Genomic DNA, 23,161 nt, shown 5'->3' on the forward strand with positions numbered 1-23,161 from the left:
GAGGTTAATTAGGGATTTTATTGGGGCAAGTTGCAAAAATTAAGAGAGCAAGACTTGGTACAGCTGCCATGTGAGGGATACGGCACACCCATGGCACAGCTTGATGAGTAAGTACCCAGGAAACTGAAGCTATCACCAGTGATTTGAGTGAGGCACTTAACCTCCCTGGTCTCAGTTCTTACATCTGTCAGTATAGAATACTGGGAATTGAAATGGAGAACAAGGTGAAGTACCAAGTTTTCCAGAAGAAAAGTGTCACTATCACACATTCTTTGGGCTCAGAAAAGCTCTTACTCAGAAGAAATGCCTATGGCTTGTGACACAGTGATTTGCTCCAAATACCAGTAACTCGGGTATCCCTTGGGAAGGAAGCAATCTTAAAGCATCCACGTAGGAAAAATAGTTGGCATTCACAATCTTGCAGGGAACATGCTTCTCTTTGGCACCGTCTCAATGGTGTGGGCCCAGCCTAAGCTGAGGCAGTCTAAGCCCAGAGCCAGGTCTCAAATGACTGCCTTGGCTTTGCTCTTCTAGTTGGCGTCAGTCAATCACATGTGGAATCAGATGTTGCCTTGCCAACGTGACTGATAGCTTTCTAGCGGGGCTGTGTTTATGTCTTGCTTCTTGTTTGTGTGATGTCCTGTGTTTTATAACCTGAGTCTTCAAGAATTTTTCCCATGGCTCTGCATCATTTGTTATCGACCCCTAACCAAATATGGCAGATTTAAATAGTGCTGTCATTTTCCTAGATTTCATTCATTGTGATATAATCAGGTATAGATTTCTGACATTGAACATCTAATGGGGTTTCAGATTCAGAAAGCAACAATAAAAGATTACTTGTTTTTCCCTCCTGTCTTTCTCTCGGTTGAAAGACACCGAGTGAAACAGTCCTGACAGGTCTGCATAAAATTCACATACATTTTGCCCAGAGGAAGTCTGGGGTCAAGAGGAGCCCTAGGAGTAGGTCAAGTGGGTGATTTCTGCTGCAATAGATGTGTAGGCAAGGTGGGTCCCTTTGAGGCCTTCCTCACTCCATGTGGGTTTTGCATGCTCCTGTGTCTTCCTGGGTCTGCACTGGTTTTGAAGCAATGAGTAAGACACAGTTGCCTGTGAGAGACACCCAAGTAAGCAACCAGGGACTCTGATCCTTCTGCTCCTTAGTCCCTTGTTTCTTGTTAGAGGATTTGAATGATGATGGAACCAGGCATGCTCACACGGTCTTCTCCTCGTCCCTCTCCTGTTCCCTCCCTTTAGTTCCTGGGCTTTGCTCCTCAAATTCCCTCATTTCCCCAATCAGTCTGATCATGTACTCCGTACAGATTGAGCATGTGTAGACCATGAAGAAGATGTTTACACTTGGGCTGTTCCTAGTCTGTGTTATACAGTGAAAGAAAAAGAATTGTGCAAAGGGAGCCTAGGAGGTCATGGTCACATTGCAAAAAGTCCACAAGACCAAAGAGTGGCTGTCCTATCAGCAGGTGGTGAACCAGTAACATCATTTCTGTGTCCCCTCTGGGCTGGAAGGTAAAGCCGCTCCCTGGGTGGTTGAGGAATGTTCCTCCTGACTCTCTGAGAAGGAATGGGAAGCCATCCAGAAGAGCTGGGGGAGCACCCCGAACTGGGACTAGTCGGGTACCAGAGGATCACACAGAACTGCCTGTCTCACTGATGCACAGAAGGTCATGGGAACGTATACTGTTACTTAGAATTGCACAAATTCTTGTAGCTTCCTTGATGAGTGAAAGCTCAGAGAGCTGGTTGAGTTTGCCTGGTATTGGCTTAGGTGGTTTCCATTTATCTTTCTAGTGGAAAAAATGACATACCTGGATGCAGATAGTAGGTGGTGTCATGACTGATGTCATCTTGAGCTTGAAAGCTAACCTCTTCACAGAACTGCTAGCTTAATACTGATTTCCAGTTCCCTCCATGGACTTCCTGGATTCCCAAAACCATAAAATAACGGCATTTCCATTTTAAATGGCTCTTAGAGAGTAACTAGTCCAGTGGTTCATGGCTAATGAAAGAGGAAGCCTGACATAGGAATAGGTCTGGAGAGAGCGCACCCCATCTGCAATGACAGCCGTGGCTCAGGTACAGTACTGTAAGATCATCTAGGCTATCTGTTTCTTTTAGAAAGCTAGAAATCTAAGGTGTCTATGCGAACTCTCCTTATCACTGAATACTGACAACTAATATAAAATGAAACACTGCAAGGTCAATGAAGCAAGTTTTGGGATTTTCTGTGGTCATAGGCCTCCAGTGAGTACATCGGATCTAGTCCAGCTCCAGCTGAGGCCAGACAGGGTCAGGGACTTGCCCAGGACCACAGAGCTAAAGACAGAGTAGACACCGTGGCACCGTTTTTCACGTTCTGTTTTCACTTTTGTGTGAGAAATGGTAGAAACTTGGCATCTATTTTCCATTCCTAGTCCCTACTACTGTAGTGACATGTCACTGGACATGGGACATCTCGCATTTCCCCATGGTGTCAGGGTGGGGGACAAGCTGGGGACTTTGGGCTAGAAGATGTGTCTTAGACCTTCCACTTAAAAGTTGTGTAACTTTGGGAATATTCCGTGACTGCTCTGAGCTTTGGTTTCTTCGCTAGTCAAATGCATATAATCAGCTGAGCCTGCCAGGACCATGGCAAGATTAAGTAAGAAGCACCTGCTGTGTGTGAGGTCACCACGCAAGCAAAAAGCCAAGGGAGACTGTTGTATCAGCACTCTCAAGAGAAAGATGTGGGTATCAAAGAGGGGTGCTGAGGTCAGACCCCAGTACAGCAAATGACAGCTCAAAGGCACCTCTGAGCCCATCCTTATTACCCCTGAAATATGGGGCATCACAGGCATCAAGGGCTGCTCTACTTAGCACAAAGCCTCTCTCATTCCAGGAAGTGGCACACCCACACTACTGTTCTGTTTCATCTGTGAGATCAAGGCTTGTGAGGTGTTTAGAAACAGCCTCTGCTACACCTTCATCCCCAGCATCATTTCAACCTATCACCCAGAGCCCAAAGAAATGCTGGGGCCAGCCCCACACTCACTATGTCCTCTACTGTCCCCTGCCCAAGGACTGACTATATATGGTGAATCTTGTTTTCATCTCCATTTCCAGGGACGCAGACCTGGCTATTTCTCCTTCCTGGACCCGTTTTCTCCCGGAGTCTGGCTCTTCATGCTTCTAGCCTATCTGGCCGTCAGCTGTGTCCTCTTCCTTGTGGCTCGGTACTCTCCTCTTCCCTTCCCTGTCCCCACACCGCCACCTCGTGTCCACCTCTGGAAACTGCATGGGGCGGGAGTGGGAGGAGGAGGGGGTGGTTTAGAAGACCTTGGTGCCAAATAGTGAATGAGAGAGGGACTCAGGGCCTGAAATGCTCTCTGCCCAGCTGTCGACCTCACACTACCTATCCATCTGTCCATGCATGTGTTCCCTAACATGAACAACTCAGACAGGTTTGTTTGTCTGGATTTGCTCCTGTACCCTGGCCTCTTGCTCCCTCCTAGTCTTGGGCCCCCCAACTCAGGTAGGAGTCTTAGGAAAGAGAGAAGAGGAAGGGGTGGCAGGCACGGAGATCATTCTGATTAAGTATTGTGAATTTGGCTACTCTGGCATGTGTCCTTGCCAGGATCTGCCACAAAGTGCTGAATGACAAGAAATGGAGCCTGCAAATCGAGACAGGGGGTACCAGAGGCTGCAGTGACACAGGCCTGGAAGAATGCCTCCCTCTCTGCAGAGGCTGGCTCTGCCTCTGAAAACACAGCTGTCTCGTTGAACATGAACCACAGACACAGACGGTGGCAGGGGGCAGGAAGACAGGCAGGAAAGGGAACATTTGTGAACAGTATTGAGTTGGGAGAAATGGTCCATCAGGGAAGAGTTGGGGAGAATAAACCCTCCTTTTTTCCCAGAATCCAGGGCCTGTGGAAGAACACCATGGCATCCACAGGCCGAAGCCTCCCAAGAATGTGAACAGGGAGAATTGTTTCTCTCTGAGATAAGATAGACTGGGCTTCAGGACAGCCAAGTCCCACCCATTGATGGAAGCCCTAAGGGCTCCTGGGCTACCCACTCAAGTGTCTACTCACTGTTCAGACCTCAGTTCACCACACTGGACTGTTGTGCAGGAACAGAGATCAGCTCAGACTCTACTAGTAATCCGACAGGGGCTCTGTTGCAAATGACTGTTCAGTTGTCCCCTTTTCCTCTATACCACAGCAGCAGGGCCAGGTAATACTTAGGCCCACACTCTATCTCTGTGGATGGGCCTTCCCAAGGTTGTGTTTGTTTTATGGATTGGGAGGGGAGTCCATGCTCTTTCCACTTCGGAGAGGCAGTAGGAGAGTCCTGAGCCTTACAGAATCCCAGTGTGCTTCTTCCCATAGAGATCAAGGCCAGGATCAAGAAACTCACCCAGGACCCACAAGATCCAGCCCAACAACAACAACAACAACAACAACAAAAAGGCCTTTCTTACTACCCAGTAGTCTTCAAAGGCGCTGTTTGCTACTTATGTGCCATCACTCCTCCTGGGCCTATAGGCATCGCCACTGTCAAGTATCTGTTGTCAGTGACAGCTGGCAAGGCGCGGGAGCTCGCGGGCTGTCTGACACGTCCGCTCTCCACTTCGCAGCACTGTCTGCTGCTGCCTTTAGGAAGCTGTCTGCGAGAGCTGGCTCCGCTACTCAGATTCTTTCTAGTCCCTGTGGCTGAGCCTGTGTCTGTGGACAGTTGGTTCTCCTATAGTCTGCACAGCTTTCAGATCGCCTCTAAGGCTCTGAAAAAAAGTCTTAGGGCTTGGCTGCTGTACGTGTGCACACACCTGACTCACCTAAAACTGCTCTGATGGCTTATTCCATCCTCTACTCTCCACATCACATGCTGCGCTCAGAATCCAGCATTAGCAAAAACAGTAACACAAGAAAATGTGTTAGTGTAACATGCTAGGAGGCCGAGGCAGGAGGACTGTCATGAATTTGAGGTTAGCCTTAGCCATATAGTGAGTTTCTGGCTAGCCTGGGCTAGAGTGAGACCCTGTCTCAAAAGCAGAAAATATATTAAAGGACTAACCACAAGGAATCTGTACAAGACTTCCCAGTTGTGTTCTAAGGCAGTAGTTTGCAAACAGGATTCTACAGAGTGCAAAGGCTCTTGGGAGCTACCAGAGACTTGTGAACATCTAGAGCTCTGAGACCCCAGTTCCTCTTCATTCAGATGGGTTGTGCTTTTATCTCTCACATATTGTACTTCCGGGTGAGATTTTGGATGGGAAAAATATTTGAAGCTTCAGGCAGCTATCCTCAAGCTGGCTGGTCATCAGAAGCCGCACAAGCGTGTCTAATATTTAAATTTCCAGGTCCCTGCATCTCTGTATCTCTAAGGCAGGGGCCTGGGAGACTGCATCTCAGAAGCAGGAGCCAATGGTTATCACTGTGGGTAATGATGTCACCTAGAACCTTGCAGATTCTTAAGCCTCACCCAGACTTACTGACTCAGAAACTCTGGGAGCAGGGCCTGAAAATATCCATTTCAATAAGCCTTCCTGGAGATTCTGACTTAGACCAGTGTTTGAGAACTATACAATTAGAGCAGAGGTTTTGAACCTTGGGCCCATGGGAACCTGAGAGAAGTTCCCCTTAGGAATTCAGCCTACAAAACAAGCACCTTTCCAGGCCTCCACCCCCTGACGCGCCCAGCTTCTAATCAAAGACTTCACTTTGGTTGGGGGAGAAAAAGTGTTTCTTTGATTGATTAAATAAAAATAGCTTGAGAAGCACCAACTTCGTCCAACTGCCCCTCCCTTCTCTGTGGGAAAAAAAAATCCAAGACCCCAAGTCCAGCAAAAAGAAGTGGCTGACAGAGGTGAGGTAGGGAAAGAGACCTGCTTCCCTCTCCCACACACCCCCATGTCCACCTTCCCCAGGACTAGAATGGGTTCTTCTCTCCCCTCCTACAGGTTGACACCCTATGAGTGGTATAGTCCACATCCTTGTGCGCAAGGCCGCTGCAACCTCCTGGTCAACCAGTACTCCCTAGGCAACAGCCTTTGGTTTCCTGTCGGAGGCTTCATGCAGCAAGGCTCCACCATCGCCCCTCGAGCCTTGTCCACCCGCTGTGTCAGCGGTGTCTGGTAAGACCCCAGGTAGACACAGGTCTAGGGGGACCAGGCCAAATGGAAACTGGAGATGGGTCCTCAAACAGACTTACCCTTGCTGATGGCAGTCAGGAGCCTTAGTGGCCTTGGAGGACAGCCAAGGCTTCTAAGACAGGCAGACCCTAACTGGGAACCAGGTGCTTTGCCAGCTCAGAAAGTTGTGGGCAATGTTGGGAGGGGCGGCTCAGTGTTATCTTCTCTCCTCTGCCTCTGGGGTCTGGATACTGGGGGGATGGGTGGGAGTCAAGGTAAGAAGGAAAAGAAGACTTGGTGGTGGCCCAGGGAAAAACTAGCTTCCTAATCTGATAGAGAGTGAATAGGTGGTCCAGAGAAGGCATATGCAGATTTATGCAAATAGGGGCCTGCCATCAAGTCCCTGCAGGAGAAGGCTCCAACATCTCTGCACCCCCTCCCATCTTTTTTACACTTGGTCCCCTGTTCCTGGCTCTGGGGAGTTGGCCTGTCCAACTTAAGAGATGTGGGCAAAGAAAGCTTACTCAGGTTCTCAGATGGATAAATGATTCAATGGTTGAGAAAGCTCTTTGAAAACTTGCAAGTGCTATGCATAATCTGTAAATTTTTATTAGACTGTTATGGGGGAAATGGAAAATGTGTATGCAGCCTAGTAGAAAAGTTTGCAAACCACAAGTTTCTGATCCTCTCTTAAAAATCTCTGATAGGTTTGACTGCCACAGTTTCTAGGTCTTTCTTTGGTCCCTTTGTCTCCTCAGCCTGTTGAAGCCAAAGGAAAGAATGTGGTGTTTCCATCCTTAGGTATTAGTGCCCAGGGCAGGGTTGATCTGGACAGAGTTACCAGAATCACTTCTAGAGCTAAGGCTAATGGCTGGGACAGTGACGATCCCTTCCTGTCTGGAGCTCAATAAATAATAAATACAGCAGGATTTAAGCCACTTAGGCAAGATGCTCACATGTACTGTGTATTACAAAGAAGTCACCGAGTAGGTCAAGGTAGAGAACTGGGCTTATGTCCCCAGGAAGAGCTAATAGTTTCAGCAGGGGCAATTGCAGAACTCCCTCCAATGTGGAAAATGTGGACAGAGCCTTGGAAGAGGAGCATCCCTCAGCTGAGAACTTTAGTTTCCTGCAGTTTTCCTTCCAAAGGGCTCTTTGCCACTCATATGCCTGGGACCATCCATTGCCTGCTTCGTCTACCTGTCAGCTCCCTGGCTGTACCCCAGGAAATCCTTCCTCTGGAGAGTTTCAGAGGCTGATATCCAGCAGAGTGCTACTCTGAGTAGCTGAACCCCGATGGCCAAGTGACTGTGTTGTAGAGTGTGCAAGAGAGAAGATTCAGTAACAAGGGACCCTGACTGGCCCCTTGCTCCACTTTATCTGTGTGCTTCTCCTGCTACAGTTCCTAGGTATTAAATCAGGGTTTTGCTGGTCCCCTAGGGGAATGAGAGGTTAGAGGACAGGTCCCCTAGGGGAATGAGAGGTTAGAGGACAGGTCCATCATGGCCTGCCTTGGCCTCCTCAGCTAGAGCAAGTGACAGAAAACAGAACATTGTTTACAAGAATGTAACTTTAGAGGTTATAAGGCCCTTTGATACAGGAGCACAGTGCCACCAACTCCTTGAGACTGCTGGCCTTGCACTGAGCCACTGGACTCTCTGACTCCCTGCCCTGTGACCAGGGGCCTAAACAGTCACATGCTGCCCAGGGAAGAACAGGCACCAGAGTGTAGCCATCACTCAGCCTGAGAGAAACTCCCAACCAGCTGTAATACTAGTCCACACTCAGGGTTCACCAGTGCACCTAGGTGGCTGCAAAACACTGGCTCGCTCCTAGGGATGTTCACAAGAAACAACTTCCAACAGTGTAGAAGAGCTGAGGTGGGGTGCAGAGAGTATGACCTGAATGGAGAGGGATGCCTGGCACTTATAGGCCACTTCTGGGGAAGGCAGGAGAAGGTGGTCAGGTGCTTTTCATCCTATAACCAATCCCAGGGCCCTCTCCTCATTTCTCTAGCTCTCCTGTTCATCTACCTACTGCTTTCCAGATTACTGACCACAGGTGACATACTACCTCATTTGCTGTCACAGCTCTCCAAAGATAGGTAGAGCATGTGTCATTATCCACCTTTATCCAACAAATAAGCTTAGAGAAGAGCAGGGCTTTCCTTCTGTATACTCAACCACTAGGGAGGTAGACTGTGACCAGAACAAAAAACCAGTCTACCTCCCTAGTGGTTGAGTGTACAGAAACCTGTTGAATTGGTAGATGTTCTTGTTGCTTCTCCCTGGGGAGACAGCCAGCTGGAGCCTTGGTAATATCACAAAAGGGACAGTGGGACTTCTTGCTCTTGAAAATCCACCGGGCAGCTGCCAGCTGCTGAGTCCCATGGTAAACACTATCCATTAGCTTGGCAGTGCCTGCATACTGGGTAAACCCTCCTGAATTCAGATGCCACTGATTTGGAATTTGTGATTCTCCCACCTGAACAGTGCTTAGACTTTGTTTGAACCCCTTATACACAAAGAGATTCTGATACAGATCTAGCCTATTGAGCAGATGGGGAAGGCTTGCTTAACCTACCACAGTGAACAAACTGCTATTTGGCATATATGCTGTCTGCATTGCAGAATTATTCTAATTTTAAATGAATTCTAGCTACTCAATGGAATACTCTTTTAAGTCTGAAGCAGCTTGTCAATTGTAAGAGCATTTTCCAATTTCAACTTTTTAGCAGTCCAAAGATGCTTTTCACAAGTTCATCTTCACTGAAGACTTTCTGCTGGTAAGGTCTCTAGAAATGGTCCTAAAATACAATTTTGTCAGTGTGTCACTTGGCAAGTTACCATATTTCTTTGAGTCTGTTTCCTTACTTGTGACACTGGGGAGAGGGAGAGCAGTTGCCTCCTCCAGTTATAGGGATTAGGTAGTGGGTGCTGTTCCTGTCAGGTAACTCGGCATGGTGCTGTGCATCTGGGGACTGACTTGAGCATGAGGAAGCAGGGGAGCCAGCCCCGCCCCAGCCCTGAATCGAGCCCTTAGCTCATTCACTAGACCATCTCCCATAGTTCCCCAGACTCCCATGAGCATGGACTGCACATCTTTAGAATAACAACTGATAATCACCTTTCAGAAACAAGGCAAACAAAGAACTAATGGTTGTCTTCCAGACAATGCTCACAAACTCGGTTCGTTGCTCTAGGCATCATATACCCTGCCTCCTTCCTTTCCCCCTACTAAGCTCCTTCAGAGAGACACTTGCTTTCTCCTGGGTCACAGCAGGACGGGGCTTGGGGGCCAAGCCTGGGAGTGCCTGGGCAATGATGACTTCCTGGTCTCTTCCTGATAGGTGGGCATTCACACTGATCATCATTTCTTCCTACACGGCCAACCTGGCAGCCTTCTTGACTGTGCAGCGCATGGAAGTGCCCATTGAGTCAGTGGACGACCTAGCTGACCAGACCGCCATTGAGTATGGCACAATTCACGGAGGCTCCAGCATGACCTTCTTCCAAGTAAACCCCAAAGTGTTGCTCGCCAACATGGGGGTGGGGTGGGCAGCAGGAAATAGAGGTGTTTGTGCTCTAGACTTAAAAATATCTCTGCTCATCTCATTCTGTCTTTTGAACATCTAGTTGGGAGGTCCACATGGGGCTCAGTTTTCTCCTGCTCCACAAAATGTTCCCAGAATGAGATCCCAAGAGGACTTTAAATGAATATCAATTTATCCCAAATTGTTATACATGAAAAATTGTTAGTACTTGAGATGATTTTAGAATTAATGTGATGGAACTTTTAAAAACTGTAGTAGTTTTGTGTTTATGTGAATTACATGCTGTGAATCAAACTTGTAGCCTTGTTCACATCACTGCATAGGAAGGAGTTGACATGCCCATTTAAAATTTAAGAAGTAAGTTAGATTTTATAGTTAGTGCTTATGCAAAGCAAGATTAAAATACTATGGGACTGAGGAGATATCTCAGTGGATAAAGTGCCCACCAACAAACATGAAGACTTGCATTCTGATCCCCAGCCACCCAAGTAAAAAGCTGGGTGTGGCAATGTATACCTGTAACCCCAGTACTAGGAGGGAGAGGCAGATACAGGAGGATCTCCAGAGCTCACTGGCCAGCCAGTATAGCCAATCACTGAACTCCAGATTCAGTGGCAAGATCCCTATCTCAAAAACTAAGGTGGAGAGTGATAGAGGAAGACACTTGACATACACCGGTGGCCTTCACGTGCACATGTATACAAGCATAGACACTTATACCACACATACAAAAGATCAAAATGATGTGCCAATGACCACTGTTTGAGGGACACTGGATGAAGATGACCTGGTATCCCCGGTCCTAGACTGATGGGTTTTCAGGTACAGATGCTCTTGGAATTGCCTTCTAAGGTTCAGGAGAAGGCCCTGCCACAGTAGCTGTTCACTGGCAGTCAAGATGATTGATCACCAAGGCTGACAGAAGCAGGCCACACAGAATAGTAGTTTTCATATGCTTCGAGAGCTCCAGGGAGGCAGATTTCCCCTGGGGCTCACAGGTGTCTAACCAGCCTAATATCCAAGAAATTCATTTCCACATGCGACAAGCCTAAAGCCTTCAATTTTCTGTTTTCCATATGAGTCTCAATGCCTGTTGGCACAGAGACCAGGGAAGGCTTTGTACAAACAAAGTTTGGATCGACCCCCAGAATTTTGTCTTGTTATTATTGGTAAAACAGAAGCTGGCATTGGATGTGTGCTTGACACATTGGCTTAGGATGGATAGAAAAGAGCTTCCCTGCTTCTTCAGGGCATGTCTCTCTATTAGTCCTGAGTGTGCTTGTGTTCACTGCCCTACACTGGGGGACCATGAAAGGACACAACCAGAATTTCAGTTCTTCTTCCAGAAGAAAAGTTGGCATGGGAAGAGCGCCATAGGATAGATGGTGTAAAGCTAGCCATCAACCTGGCAGGCAGAATTCACAGGGGCTCAGGTCCCCTTCTCATTTAATACAAAAGGTGCAATAAGTCCTCTTCTGCCATTCTGCAGTGACCCTCGAGTTGAGACCACAGGAAGGGAAAGGGCCGGGCTGTGATGTGGGGTTGAGCAGCAGAAGGGCTAGCATTGTGCGGCTTTGATTTCCTCCCTCGTCAAGCCACCATTTGCTTTCTCATTTCCCAATCCTGCCTCCTTCTGATCTTTCCCCAGAATTCCCGCTACCAAACCTACCAACGCATGTGGAATTATATGTATTCTAAGCAGCCGAGTGTGTTTGTGAAGAGCACAGAGGAGGGGATTGCCAGGGTGTTGAATTCCAACTACGCCTTCCTGCTGGAGTCCACCATGAATGAGTACTACCGGCAGCGAAACTGCAACCTCACTCAGATTGGGGGCCTGCTGGACACCAAGGGCTATGGGATTGGCATGCCAGTCGGTATGCAGGAGAGGAACAGCCTTGGGTATAGCTTCCTCCAGACAGGGTCAGGGTAGCTAATGCCACCAAATACACTCTGAAATTCAGTATCCCCTGTATCTAGACCCAGTCTGACAGTGACTTTAGGTGGGCTTTCTTAAGGTTAATTAAAAAGTAAAGTCAGTTATTTATAATTAGAAATGTGTGTGTGTGTGTGTGCGTGCACACACACATGCATGTTTGTATCCGTGTGTAGGTGGAGGCCAAAGTCTGACATTGGGTCTCTTCTTCAATTGCCTTCCATCTTATTTTTTTGAGATAGAACCTGTGCTCACTGTTTCAGCTAGACTGGCTGGAGAGCAAGTCCCAGGGATCCTCCTGTCTCTGCCTCCTCGTCACTGAGATTACAGGCATGCACTACCATGTCTGGGTTTTTACTTAGGTGCTGAAGATCTGAACTCAGGTCCCCATATTTAACGTGCAAAAGCACTTTACCAACTGAGCCATCTCCCTAGCTTCCTGATCAATAATTATTAAAGAGCTAGTTGACTTATTCCATTCACTGTTCAAGGCAATTCTAATTATTAAAAGGTGTGCTCATGCCCTTAAAAGATACTTTAGAACTTGTGTTCCTTGTCACTTGATTTTGGCACCTTGGCGATTTCTCTGTTGATTCACATTTCTACTAGCAGTGGGAAGAAAGGAGATAGAAACACTCAGGTGAACAACATGTCTTGCTGTTTGTTAGTGTCTTAGTGAAAAGTTGACTGCCACGTTTGTATGAGGTGGATTTCCAGTTATGTCTAGATTTCACTCATCCATCTACTCCAAGGTGGCATGGGTCACTGAGAATGGGCAGTAAAGCTCTGGTGTACTGCTTACTGGGTATCATCTGGTACAAAACTGGAGGGGGAGAGTAAAGGCATTTGGCTTCCAGGAAGGTGCTACAGCTATGCTTTTTAAAGGATATTCACCTTGTCAACAGTTCCTCCACCAGTAAATGAAGGGACATGTTTGGCTGCTGTTGTGATTGTGGAGAAATCTGAACAAGTCTCTGGGTGATTCAACATGTGTCATTGACAGCCATTACTGTGTAGAGTTTGTCCTAGTGAAAGGGAGTTCTTGAACAAAGCAATAGTGGAAGAAGCAAAAAGTCGGGCTGTCAGACCATGTGAGAACACTGGTGGATGCACATCTTATAGTTACATTTTCCATCCTTGGATTGATCGCTGCCAAACTCTGTAAATTACAGGATTCACTTACACCTGTGGGATATAACAAGCATGATTTTGGAGTCAGGGAGACCTGGGAATGGATCCAAGATACTGGCCGTGGTACTCAGGTCATTTGACCTCTCCCAGCCTCACTTATCCCATTAATAAAGTTGGGTTTCTAATACCTACTCTTGAGATCATTGTGAGGGTTAAACCTGGTAATTGGTCAGGTGCCTTCCCTATATGCCTCATACTTAGCCTGTCTTGGAGACTATTAGTGTCCTTCCCATTTTCCCCACAGTTCTGTTGTTTGATAAAAGCAGATTGCTTCTTAGATACCAATCAGAAAACAGCCATATGAACATAGGCAATAATAGGAGTCATCCCTGAACTCTAGATTCTGACACCAGCAGATCTGTGAGCGGGAGGCCTTACTCTGTGCACTGACAAACCTGCACATCCCCTACTGACTGTCATATTTCATCATTGCCCATTAATATTACAGATTGTGAGCCTCTTTGAGAAATGTATTGGCTGACATTTGCTTTCAAGATGGTAGACTGAAGCATGAAATGCACTTGGGGTGCACCCTGGTATTACTCTAGTGATTTGATAAATTTATCCTAAATGTCAAGTGCTTCAAAAGTCTTTGTGAGAAATTTGACCCCATAGAGTTGAGGTCAAAGGAACTAATTTTAGAAATTTTCATCAGTAACCAAGGTAAAAAATGGAAGGAAGATCTTTGTCCTGTACCTGTCATGAAACTAGTTGCAGGTGTGTTACCTCACTTAACTGTCCCACCTGAGAGATAGATTTGGCTATTCCAATTCTACAGAGAATAGAACTGAGGTTCAGAGAAATTAGGCTTCTTATCCAAGGTCACAGTATAGACAGAGAAGCTGACTTGAGCCTGGGATGCTTATCTGCAAAAATGTAATACTTCTCCTGACCAGACCATGTTGCCAAAAGAGCCCCCCAGCTAAGACAGAACAGGATAAATAGGGTGGATGGGTGCTATGGGGAGACCCAGGTTCTCATGGGAGGCTGAAAGAACACAGTCCACTGCTGAGAAGAGATTTAGGTCTTGCTAGGTTCTTCTGTATGTCATTCTTCAGTGACAAGGAAGGACAAAACTTTAGAATGAGCACTGTGATCAGACCCAGGAAAATGAAGAGAAACAATAAGAAAAAAAAAGTAGTAGAAAATGAATCAGATTGCTCTGGAGCCAAGAGCACACCCAGGGAGCAAAGAGAAGCACCCCTATGGAGCCCCTGTGCATGGTAAGGTAGGGTGGAAGTGCCTCGCTGAGATGGACTGTTGTCTCTAAGCCTAGAAGGTTCCTTAGCCTGACATCTAGCCATATCTGTTAGGCAACTTGTTCATGTACCCACCACTCTATTACATGCCTGTTCTACAGGAGACTGTGCATGGACATTGGTGCCAAAGACACATTCAAGGCTGCAGGCTCAGCATGTGTGTGTCTCTAGGAGAAAGGGCGGTATCATGCAGTCCTGCAGTCCATGACCCAGCTGCCAGGGTGTCACTTTGGAGTTTGTTGGAAATGCAGAATCTTAGGCCCTGCCCCAAACCTATTGAATCAAAACCTGCAGTTTAACAAAATCTCTTGGTAATTCCTCTACATAGTAAAGTATGAGAAGCTCTCGTTGGTTTGTTCAGGCTTCTGTCTAAATCCTTCATTGTAGCCCTTTTCCTCAGAGGCAGCTGTCTATACCAGACCTTTGTAGTGCTCAGGTAAAGAAGCACGGGACAGCTAAGTCATTTTCCAAGCCTCTTGGCAGCTTTTCTTAGTGATCGCAGGCCTCCACCTTGTAGGGCACTGAACTTTCCTTAGTTTCATTTAAGCCTGTTTTTGTGATATTTAATTCCAGAGTCAAAGCTCCTTGACCATATTCCATTGGAGGAAAAAAAGTATTGCACTGAGCAGAAAGGGGTTTTCTGTTTGAGGAGGGGGGAGTGGCAGAGACATGGGGTGACACAGGGACAGGGCAGTAGGCTCTTTAACACTCAGTTGTGAGAGTTGGAGACACTTGATGACTGGCTTTTCCAGGTGGGTGGATGAGAGGAGGTTCCCATCATGCTCTTCTTCACTCTTCCCCAGGCTGTTGGTAGCTGATCAGGGAAAATGATTGTCAAATGTAATGTAGTGATGGTTAGGAGTACCCAAGAAAGTAACTGATGAGAAGTAGAATTTGTAACGGACTGAGAGGATTGTGTTACAGAAACACACAGGGTGACTTCCAGAGGCTGATGGACAGGTCTGCATCCAGTTTACTGAGTGTCACTGGGCAGGTGATTGAGTTCTGCTAGGCCCTCTGTTTAATTTAGAAAGTGAGGGTGCTCATATATGCCTGAAAATCCATTATTACATGGCCATGAGATGACCATGCTAGTCATATGGAGGGAAGGAAAGTAGAGGAGCTGAGAAATCTATGTAAATCCAAAAAGCCCTTCTTTCAGCAGCGGAGACAGAGCTGGAAGACAGCAGTGGTCCTGGGGACAGGTGCCACCCGCTATGCTTCTGACCCTCCGAAAGTTCAAGCAGGCAGAGTGACCAGGATGTGTGCTGGGAAGGGGAGCTCAGTGGCACCTAGAAGGGCACTCACATCCTGCCCTGGGCTCTTCTGTGACCCTGTAGGCTCAGTGTTCCGGGATGAGTTCGACCTGGCCATTCTCCAGCTTCAGGAGAACAACCGACTGGAGATCCTGAAGCGCAAATGGTGGGAAGGGGGGAAGTGCCCCAAGGAGGAGGACCACAGAGCCAAAGGTAAGCATTCTCAGGTCTTCTGTCCTGCTCGAGAGGACCAACAGGGCTTGGTTTTCCTATCTAAATTCCAGGCAGTGACTTGTATGACATGTGAACACCAAAGGTTTGATTGGGCTGCCTGGGTCCAGTACCATCCCAAGGTCTTGTCTGCTGTAGACACCTAGTATCCCCTGGCCCCCAGATCCCAGAGATACTACCACTACTGTATTACCTGAATCCATCTGGCAAATCCCAGTGCCATCGTTACTGCCCTGGCCCACAGCCCCATCATCTCACCTCCCTCCCGTACGGTTGTAGTAACCTAGTCTCCTTTTTATATTCTTGTGTCATAACAGTGGCCAGAGTGATTCATGTTTTAAATGCAAATTAGACCACAGTGTCTTCCTTCACAAACCTTCCAGTGGCTTCCCATGTCCCTCAGAATAAACTTCAAGCTTTCTGGAGCCTTGAGGCCTGATGACCTCTTCTCTCTCTGACTCCCTCTTTCCTTCCTACTCCGTGAGCCTCCCCATCTTGCAGCCACCCTGGAGTCAGCGCACCTGTTCCCTTTTCCTGCTGTGCTCCCTCCTTTTCCTTCCCTCCAACCTTAACCCACTTTGTTTCTCTTTCCATGCTGTAGCACTGCCTTACAGTATTTTCTTCTGTGCATCTTTGTTTGCTTCCCACCTTTATAAGAATGCAGGTTTCATAAGTAATGGTAGAGGGTTTATCTTCACAGGACTGGGCCAGGATATTTTCTTAAGTGAGTGAATGAAGAGTTTATAAAGGAATGCTGTACTGGGTTGAATGGAAAGCAGCTGTGGGCTATATGTGCAGTAAGGACCATAGAGTATCCTTGAGCATGGAGGATTTCTTCTAGGGGGACACAGGAGAGTCGTGATTATACCTATCATAGATCAGTTAATGCTTGGTAATTATTTTTAGATAGTTCATATCCTCAAAATCCTGGCTTGGACAATAAATCATATGGTCACTGTTGTAATCTACTTGTAGCCTTGCTAAAATATGCAACAAATTTACCTGAGCATGCTCTCCCTTCAGAAGGCAGCTGAGGAGTAGCGTGAAGCATAGCATACCTTTCTGCTCCACATGAATGATTATCCCCATGAGACACTGAGCAAGGCACTGTGCGTTTCTAAGTGTTTATATGTGAACTTCTATCTGGCAAGGCCAGGTCTCAAGAATATAGCTCTAGGGCGCCAGTCGTGCATAATGTAAAGGAAATGTTGCCTTTCTAGAGAATCAGTGAGGCTACATGCTTTTTGCGCTGTTCCTTCACAAAGGCTAACGCGGCCCATGGGGATGGCCGCTAGTGGACACAGGGCATGGGCAGATCTCATTTGAATCCCAACTCCAACAACTGCTAGTCTGTGAGCTTAGGCATGCTAGTTAACTGCCAAGCCTGCACTTATGTGTGTGTGTAAGATAACTACAGAAGCTGTCATACTGTAGGGTTACTCTGAAGATGGAGCAGACTGGAAAGCACGGAGTTCAGTTCGTAGGAAAGGCCCAGGGCATCCCCACTGTTGTTGATCTGCACTCTAATGCATGCCCTGTTAGCCTCAAAACTCCAGGGCAGTCTGGCTCTGTTATCTCACCACAAGGGACTCATTTCTAACTGTCAGCCAGTTTAGCCATTCAATTGGCAGGAGATACTGAGGGATAGTGAGGTATCTTGTTCCTGGGAATTAGAAAGTCTTAGAGACTTACCATTAAGGATCTGGAAGTGTTAGAAATGATTAGCAAACAAATCTAGATACTGAGCAAATTACAATGAAGCACTGAGTGCACGCTGTTATTTGTTTAGAGGAAAACAATGAGGGATATACAGAGAAAAATATGGGGACATGCTTATAGATTGGATGAATGAACTGGATTTTGAAAATGCCAAGGATCTGAGCAGGTAAGGACAGTGGGAAGGGGGTATTTCAGAAAAAGAAATGCCTTGAGGAAGGATATAAAGGCTGGGATCTGTGAGGGGAAGGGCTGTGCTCTGGGGCTGCTGTGAGGCAGGTGGAGCTTTGACTGAGCTAATGGACTAGTTTGAGGAAACTGACTGTAGACATCAAAAGCTCTAAAGTGAGCCACTTTGGCACCATGAAAGCTGGTGTTGTGGTTGATTTGGGGAGATCATACAACCCAATTTCTGATCCCAAAGATCAGCTATTGCTTTTTACGAAACAGAGTCATGTTATTGACTTTAAGTTCCAAAACAGGTTCTTAAAACTCATAGTAGAGATAGTGCTCTTGAAAGGTGGTTGGGTTTGCTAGAGAAGTGTTTTGGAATATAGCAGCTTTTTGGCTGAATACTGAAGAAAATAAGGCATAAAGTTGATGCCAGAAGTTAAAGAGTGAAGAAAACAAAATAAAAGAACCAAAATCACCAAATCTACAAACCAGATAAAAGGATGAGCCAGCAGGATAGGTTGAGATGTGGCCCATCCCTGCGAAGAAGACTTCACCCTCCTGGGAGCTACAGCAGGTGTCACTCCTAGAATGAGTTGGGGATTACAAGAGTAATAAAAAGATCGACTTCTTTTTATTTGTTTTTAGAGCTTGGCAAGTCCCAGAAATGCATGACATGCCACAATGGAGTTGTGGTATGAACGACATATGGGGACTGAGGGAACAGAGGGTCTAGTGGAAGGTAAGGCCTGAGGTTTTCTAAGACCCCAGAGTGGAAGACCAAATATCCACCCCCATCACCTTCTATGAAGCAGACTCTTCCCCTACCCAGGCTGTAAGAGGGAGAAGAAAAGCAAAAGACACTTGAATTTAAACTTGAAGTAACTGAGAAGTCTGTGTTTGGCACTGAAGTGGAAATGGAAGTCTAAGGTAGAAGTTAAGTTCATTGACAGAAAAATAAAGTTATCATTTTTGCAGTTGTTGGCTTTGGAAAGTCTTCCCTGCTTCACAGAGGTTAAGAGAGGTTGGTTAGATAGCAGAGTTTGAGGTGGAGGGAGAAGGGAGACAGATGGGGGTCAGGCCCATAGAAAGATGGAACCATATGATGAGAGCCCTCCTGTGTGTTGCACATGGGGACCAAGTGTTCCCTGTCATTGAGGAAAGAACTGAACAGATGAGAGGGGAAAATCGATGGAGGAGAGTCAACTTGCCCAGGTTACTGTGCCTCAGAAGATGCCTGGGTCCTTCCAACGTGCCAGCAGTAAGCTACATCTGTGGTGATCTTTGGAGCACATGGTAAGAGGCACAGTGCTAGAGCAAGGCTGTCTAGAAGATTCTGTGCAAATTTCCATGAAAGACACCACAGCAACCAGGTCTAGCTTCATGCAGTGGCCTCACTTCGGCCATGGCTGGAGTCCAGACACACATTACTCAGAGAGGCTCAAAGCCTTCTTGGCCAAGAAAAACCCTGTGTAACCTCTAGCAGGCCAAGCAAACACGCTGGCCCCAGATAGGAGGTGCCCTAGCTACATCTCTTATGGGAAAATTTGCCACTGGACTCACTTCAGTTTATAATTCACTGTTCAAGAGACTCAGAAACCCAGAACAAACATGACCCCAAAGATCTTCTTGAAGTCTTTCAATGGCCACCAGGAATCAAGCCAGGGGAGCATTTTCCCTTATGTCTCAAATAAAATTTTTAATATGCTTTCCAAAGAAACTCCTGGGTCATCTTTCTTTTTCTAATTTCAATCAGTGGACTTTCATGTGTGCCTAAAGCAATGAGAGGAATGTGGAACAGACAGAGACGGAGGTGAAGCAGGAGCGGGTCTTTGCTTCCCCAGACCTCTGAAACTGGCAGTAGCTACAGGCACTTTGGTTTCAATTTAAATGTGCCAGACAGCATGCAGGGGCCTAACATAATCCTTTTTCTGCTTTGTTATCCTATTAAAATGCACAAAATTTCAAAGAAAAGGAACTGGTGGTTACCCTGCTTCTAATCCAGTATTACAGCTCAAACACTATGGCCAAGAAGAAGCCTGGCATTGGGGGAGATGGTGTGCTTTCTTGTTAGGCCTTATTCAGCTCTGGGAAGAACAACATTTTTCCTTCCCTTCATCCCCTCCTCTTACCATCTCCACCTGGAGCCTGATGACCATCTACCATCGTCCAAACACCAAGGAATAACATGGCAAATCCTGTGGAAAACTGGAGATTACAAAAAGGACCAGGCTCTACTCCAAGCTATTTTCATTTTCTCCTGCTTTCTCTTCTCTAAAAACACGTACTTTATTTATTTTTCTCACTCAGCTTCTATAAAAGGAAATCTCACTAGCCACTCACAGATGCCAGCATCCTAATGCAAGGGGATTGGATTACGAAGGCTTCCAAGAACAATTGCTAGACAAAAGGTGATGGGGTGAACGCCAAGGAAATTAGATACCTTTATCTTGAAAAACACAAGCTCACAATCAGGGCTTCAAAGGAACACAAATACAACACCACGCTGTGAAAATTGGGGTCCACTTTCAAGAATGGAAAAGAGACCAGTGTCACTGACTCTCAGAAGCCTTGGAGTACAGGAAGTTTGCTGTCTGGCAGAGTGGGAATGAAAGCATGAGACATCTTAGCAAGAGTCGGGGCAGGTGATGGGGCGGGGGTCTCTGGGGATGCTTCCCTCTCTCTTTCTTCTCAGGGGGCCCAGCATGGCTCTCTGGTTTCTTTGGAGAGCTCAGAAGCCAGAAACCTGAATGTGGAAGTTTGATATCTGTTCAGAGAGATGTTTTGAGGAAGCCTTGCCCTGATCAGATCAGACTGAATGCTAGGAGGTAGAGAAGCTCCAGGGGATTGCCAGAAAACATAAGATGACCAGAAACAGAGGCAAATGGTGGCTTGGCCAGTCTGTGACCAAAGAAGGCAGCCATTATGAAGACTCTAGCCAGCTTTGTCTGGAAACTGAACCAAGTTAAGCTGATAAATCATTAATTCAAATATTTGACATCATATTCTACAAGACAGAAGGGGTTCATGAGACCAACTTGTAGCCTACATACAGAGCCCCTCACCCTTCTTGCTTTGGAGGTTCAGATCCATAAAGCTAATTTTCATGATGCCAGTTGAGCTCTGTTAACAGTATGCTGTAGTCTGCCTAAGTGACTGCATTGACATGGAGAACTGGTGTGGTGTGAGGGGTGAGGGGTCTACCTTCAGTTTGGATTTGGGTATAGAACCTTGGACAACATACCTGAACTCTGAACCTCTGTTTTCTTGGCAGGAAAATGTAGCTACAAATGTTTATGTCACAGGAAACTGTAAAGATGGAGTTAAAATAGTTAACAGGGGAGGCTAGAGAGATGGCTCAGAGGTTAAGAACACCTGATGCTCTTGCAGAGGACCAGGGTTTGGTTCTCAGCACCCACATGGCAGCTAGTCCAGTTCCAGGAGATCCAGTGCCTCTTCTGACCTCCACGGGCATTGCACAACATGGGTGCACTTATATACATGCAAACAATATACTCATACACAAAATAAAAATAAATAAAATAGGGAGCTGGAGAGTTGGCTCAGTGGTTAAGAGCACTGATTGCTTTTGTAGAGGACCTGGGTTCAATTCCCAGGACCCACATGGTGGCTAACAATCTTCTTAACTCCAGTTCCAAGGGATCCAATGCCCTCTTCTGACCTCTGTGGACATTGCATGACACAGGTACACTTACACACATGCAGGCAATACACTCGTACACATAAAAAATAAATAAATAAAAATTTAAAAAATAGTTAATATGGGAATTTTGCTCATAGTAAACACTTATAAAGGGCAGTTTCACACAAATAAAGAACATAGCTTCACAATCAGATTCATCTAGAAACTACCTGCTAGCTATGAAAAATTGAGCAATTCAAGTTCTCTGATTTTTTTTTTGTATCTTTATATAATAAGGACAGCGTGTCTCCTTGCTGGCGTGTTTAATAACTGAATGAGATAACAAGTGGTTTGTGTTATGAGACATTATGAAGCACCTCTCCCATAATGTGCTTTGATACACGGCAGAACTTCTCCGATGCCTTCGCCAGTTTGTGTCCTTTTCCTTACTTCTCTCCCGTCGCTCTTTCCACAATCTGCTAGGGATAGTCAAAAGGTGTCACAGGGAGCACCAGCAGAAACAGCAAACTTTCTGCTTCACGGTCCCCAGCAGTACAAATGTGATAATCACCGGACTGTCTGAGAAAGCTACATAGGTCAGTTTTTATGCAGGGACAGGGGGTTGCTATTTACAACAAAGAGTTCGGTGGAGATGAACCCATCTGATGTATTCACATGGCTGTAGCAGGGTGTGGCTCTGAGAAAGAAACTGAGACCATATGGATCTAAGAATCCATGTTCTCATCAAGTGCTCATAAGGTGCTGCTCAGACTTTGGCTCTGAGTGCAGTGCACAGCTCATGGAAGATGCTTCATAAAGATTTGTTGACCTTCAATACACTCTCATACACATAAAATAAAATAAAATATTTTTTTAAAAAAGATTCAGTGACCAGCATCAAAGAGCAAATATGATGTCGCTTGAGGTCATGGTGCTAGTCTGCCTTCTCTCTGCACACGTGTGGTACAGCTGACCGACATACAAACCTTTACTCAACCTCTCCGGGGCAGGTGTTTGCACTACTATCTGGAACTCTGAAGATTTTAAGGGCTAGGAATCAAGTCTACTTGAATCCAAGAAGTGGTTCATAGCTCGGCAGAAGGGAAGGAAGGTCAGGTAGGGGATGAGATTCAAGTCTTTTCACAGGCAGTTGATGCCTGTTCGCCTCCATAGCACCAGAGGCAAGGAAAGTGATGTATTTGCATTTAGGAGCTAGTATTGGTTGTTTGTGGACAATCTGTGAGTGACACCAAAGTTAGTATTTCACCAACCAGGGATTTGCAAGGAGGGTCTGAGTCTATTTCAGCTAATGCGTGCTGACTGCCGAGGCACAGCTGAGGCTCAGGTGCACACCTGAGCGTCAGGAGGAAAACCCCAGTTTTAAGGCCATCTGTCTGGGTGGCTTGTGTACAGTTCCATCTAAAGAAGGGAAGAGAGGCAGTGACTAGATGACTTCCTGGCCCCTCTTACAGGTGCTGAGGCATGTGTGGGGGCGGTAGCAAGGAGGGCCTTGCAGGTTGGAGCCAACCCATACCAAAGGCCCTGCGGATGCATGGCTATGTGCTGTGGAAGGCACTGGACTTCTGGGAGGATGTCTGAGAACAGTGCTAAACAGAACTGTGGCTCTCTCTTAACGTGCCCTTCCCCCTCTCTGCTCCATCTGTTTCTCAACACTCACCCTGCCAGCAGTAACTTCCTAAAGGCACTACTGGTATACAGATCTAACTCCGAGGAAGAGGAGAAGGAAGGGGGAGCACCGAGCCAGATTTTAGCAGGCTGGAGCCAATGCTGGGAAAGAAAGACTAGGGGCTGTTTCAGTGACTCATGATGTCTAGTAGCATCCTGTTAAACCCTCAGCTCCTCTAAAATCAGTTGTCCTGCCCGTCAGAGTCACCCCAGAACAGATCACATGTCCCTTTATTTCCCACCCCCAGACCCCCCATCCCCATCCAACATGGGATACCTGTGTCATAGATTACCCATGTCAGTGCTCACTCCCTTCAGCCAGTCTGAATCATCTCCCAGGAGCTTTAAATGAGGACTGCCACATTTTACAGTTAGCCTAAACAGATTTAGTG

At 46.6% G+C, this 23,161-nt stretch overlaps 1 protein-coding gene across 4 annotated transcripts in view; it reads left to right on the forward strand.

The window, feature by feature from the left end:
• The window catches only part of Grik4 (glutamate ionotropic receptor kainate type subunit 4), a 505,439-nt gene that overhangs the window by 472,654 nt on the left and 9,624 nt on the right, over positions 1–23,161 (forward strand). For all 4 annotated transcript variants that reach the window (XM_008826008.2, XM_008826013.2, XM_008826014.2 and 1 more), the window contains 5 exons: positions 3,121–3,230; positions 5,960–6,133; positions 9,480–9,645; positions 11,332–11,557; positions 15,407–15,535. In XM_008826008.2, coding sequence (XP_008824230.1) covers positions 3,121–3,230; positions 5,960–6,133; positions 9,480–9,645; positions 11,332–11,557; positions 15,407–15,535 — 805 coding nt within the window. The remainder of the gene's footprint in view (positions 1–3,120; positions 3,231–5,959; positions 6,134–9,479; positions 9,646–11,331; positions 11,558–15,406; positions 15,536–23,161) is intronic.

The sequence above is a fragment of the Nannospalax galili genome, unplaced genomic scaffold (genome assembly GCF_000622305.1).
Source record: "Nannospalax galili isolate Female #2095 unplaced genomic scaffold, S.galili_v1.0 scaffold229, whole genome shotgun sequence".
NCBI lineage: Eukaryota > Metazoa > Chordata > Mammalia > Rodentia > Spalacidae > Nannospalax > Nannospalax galili.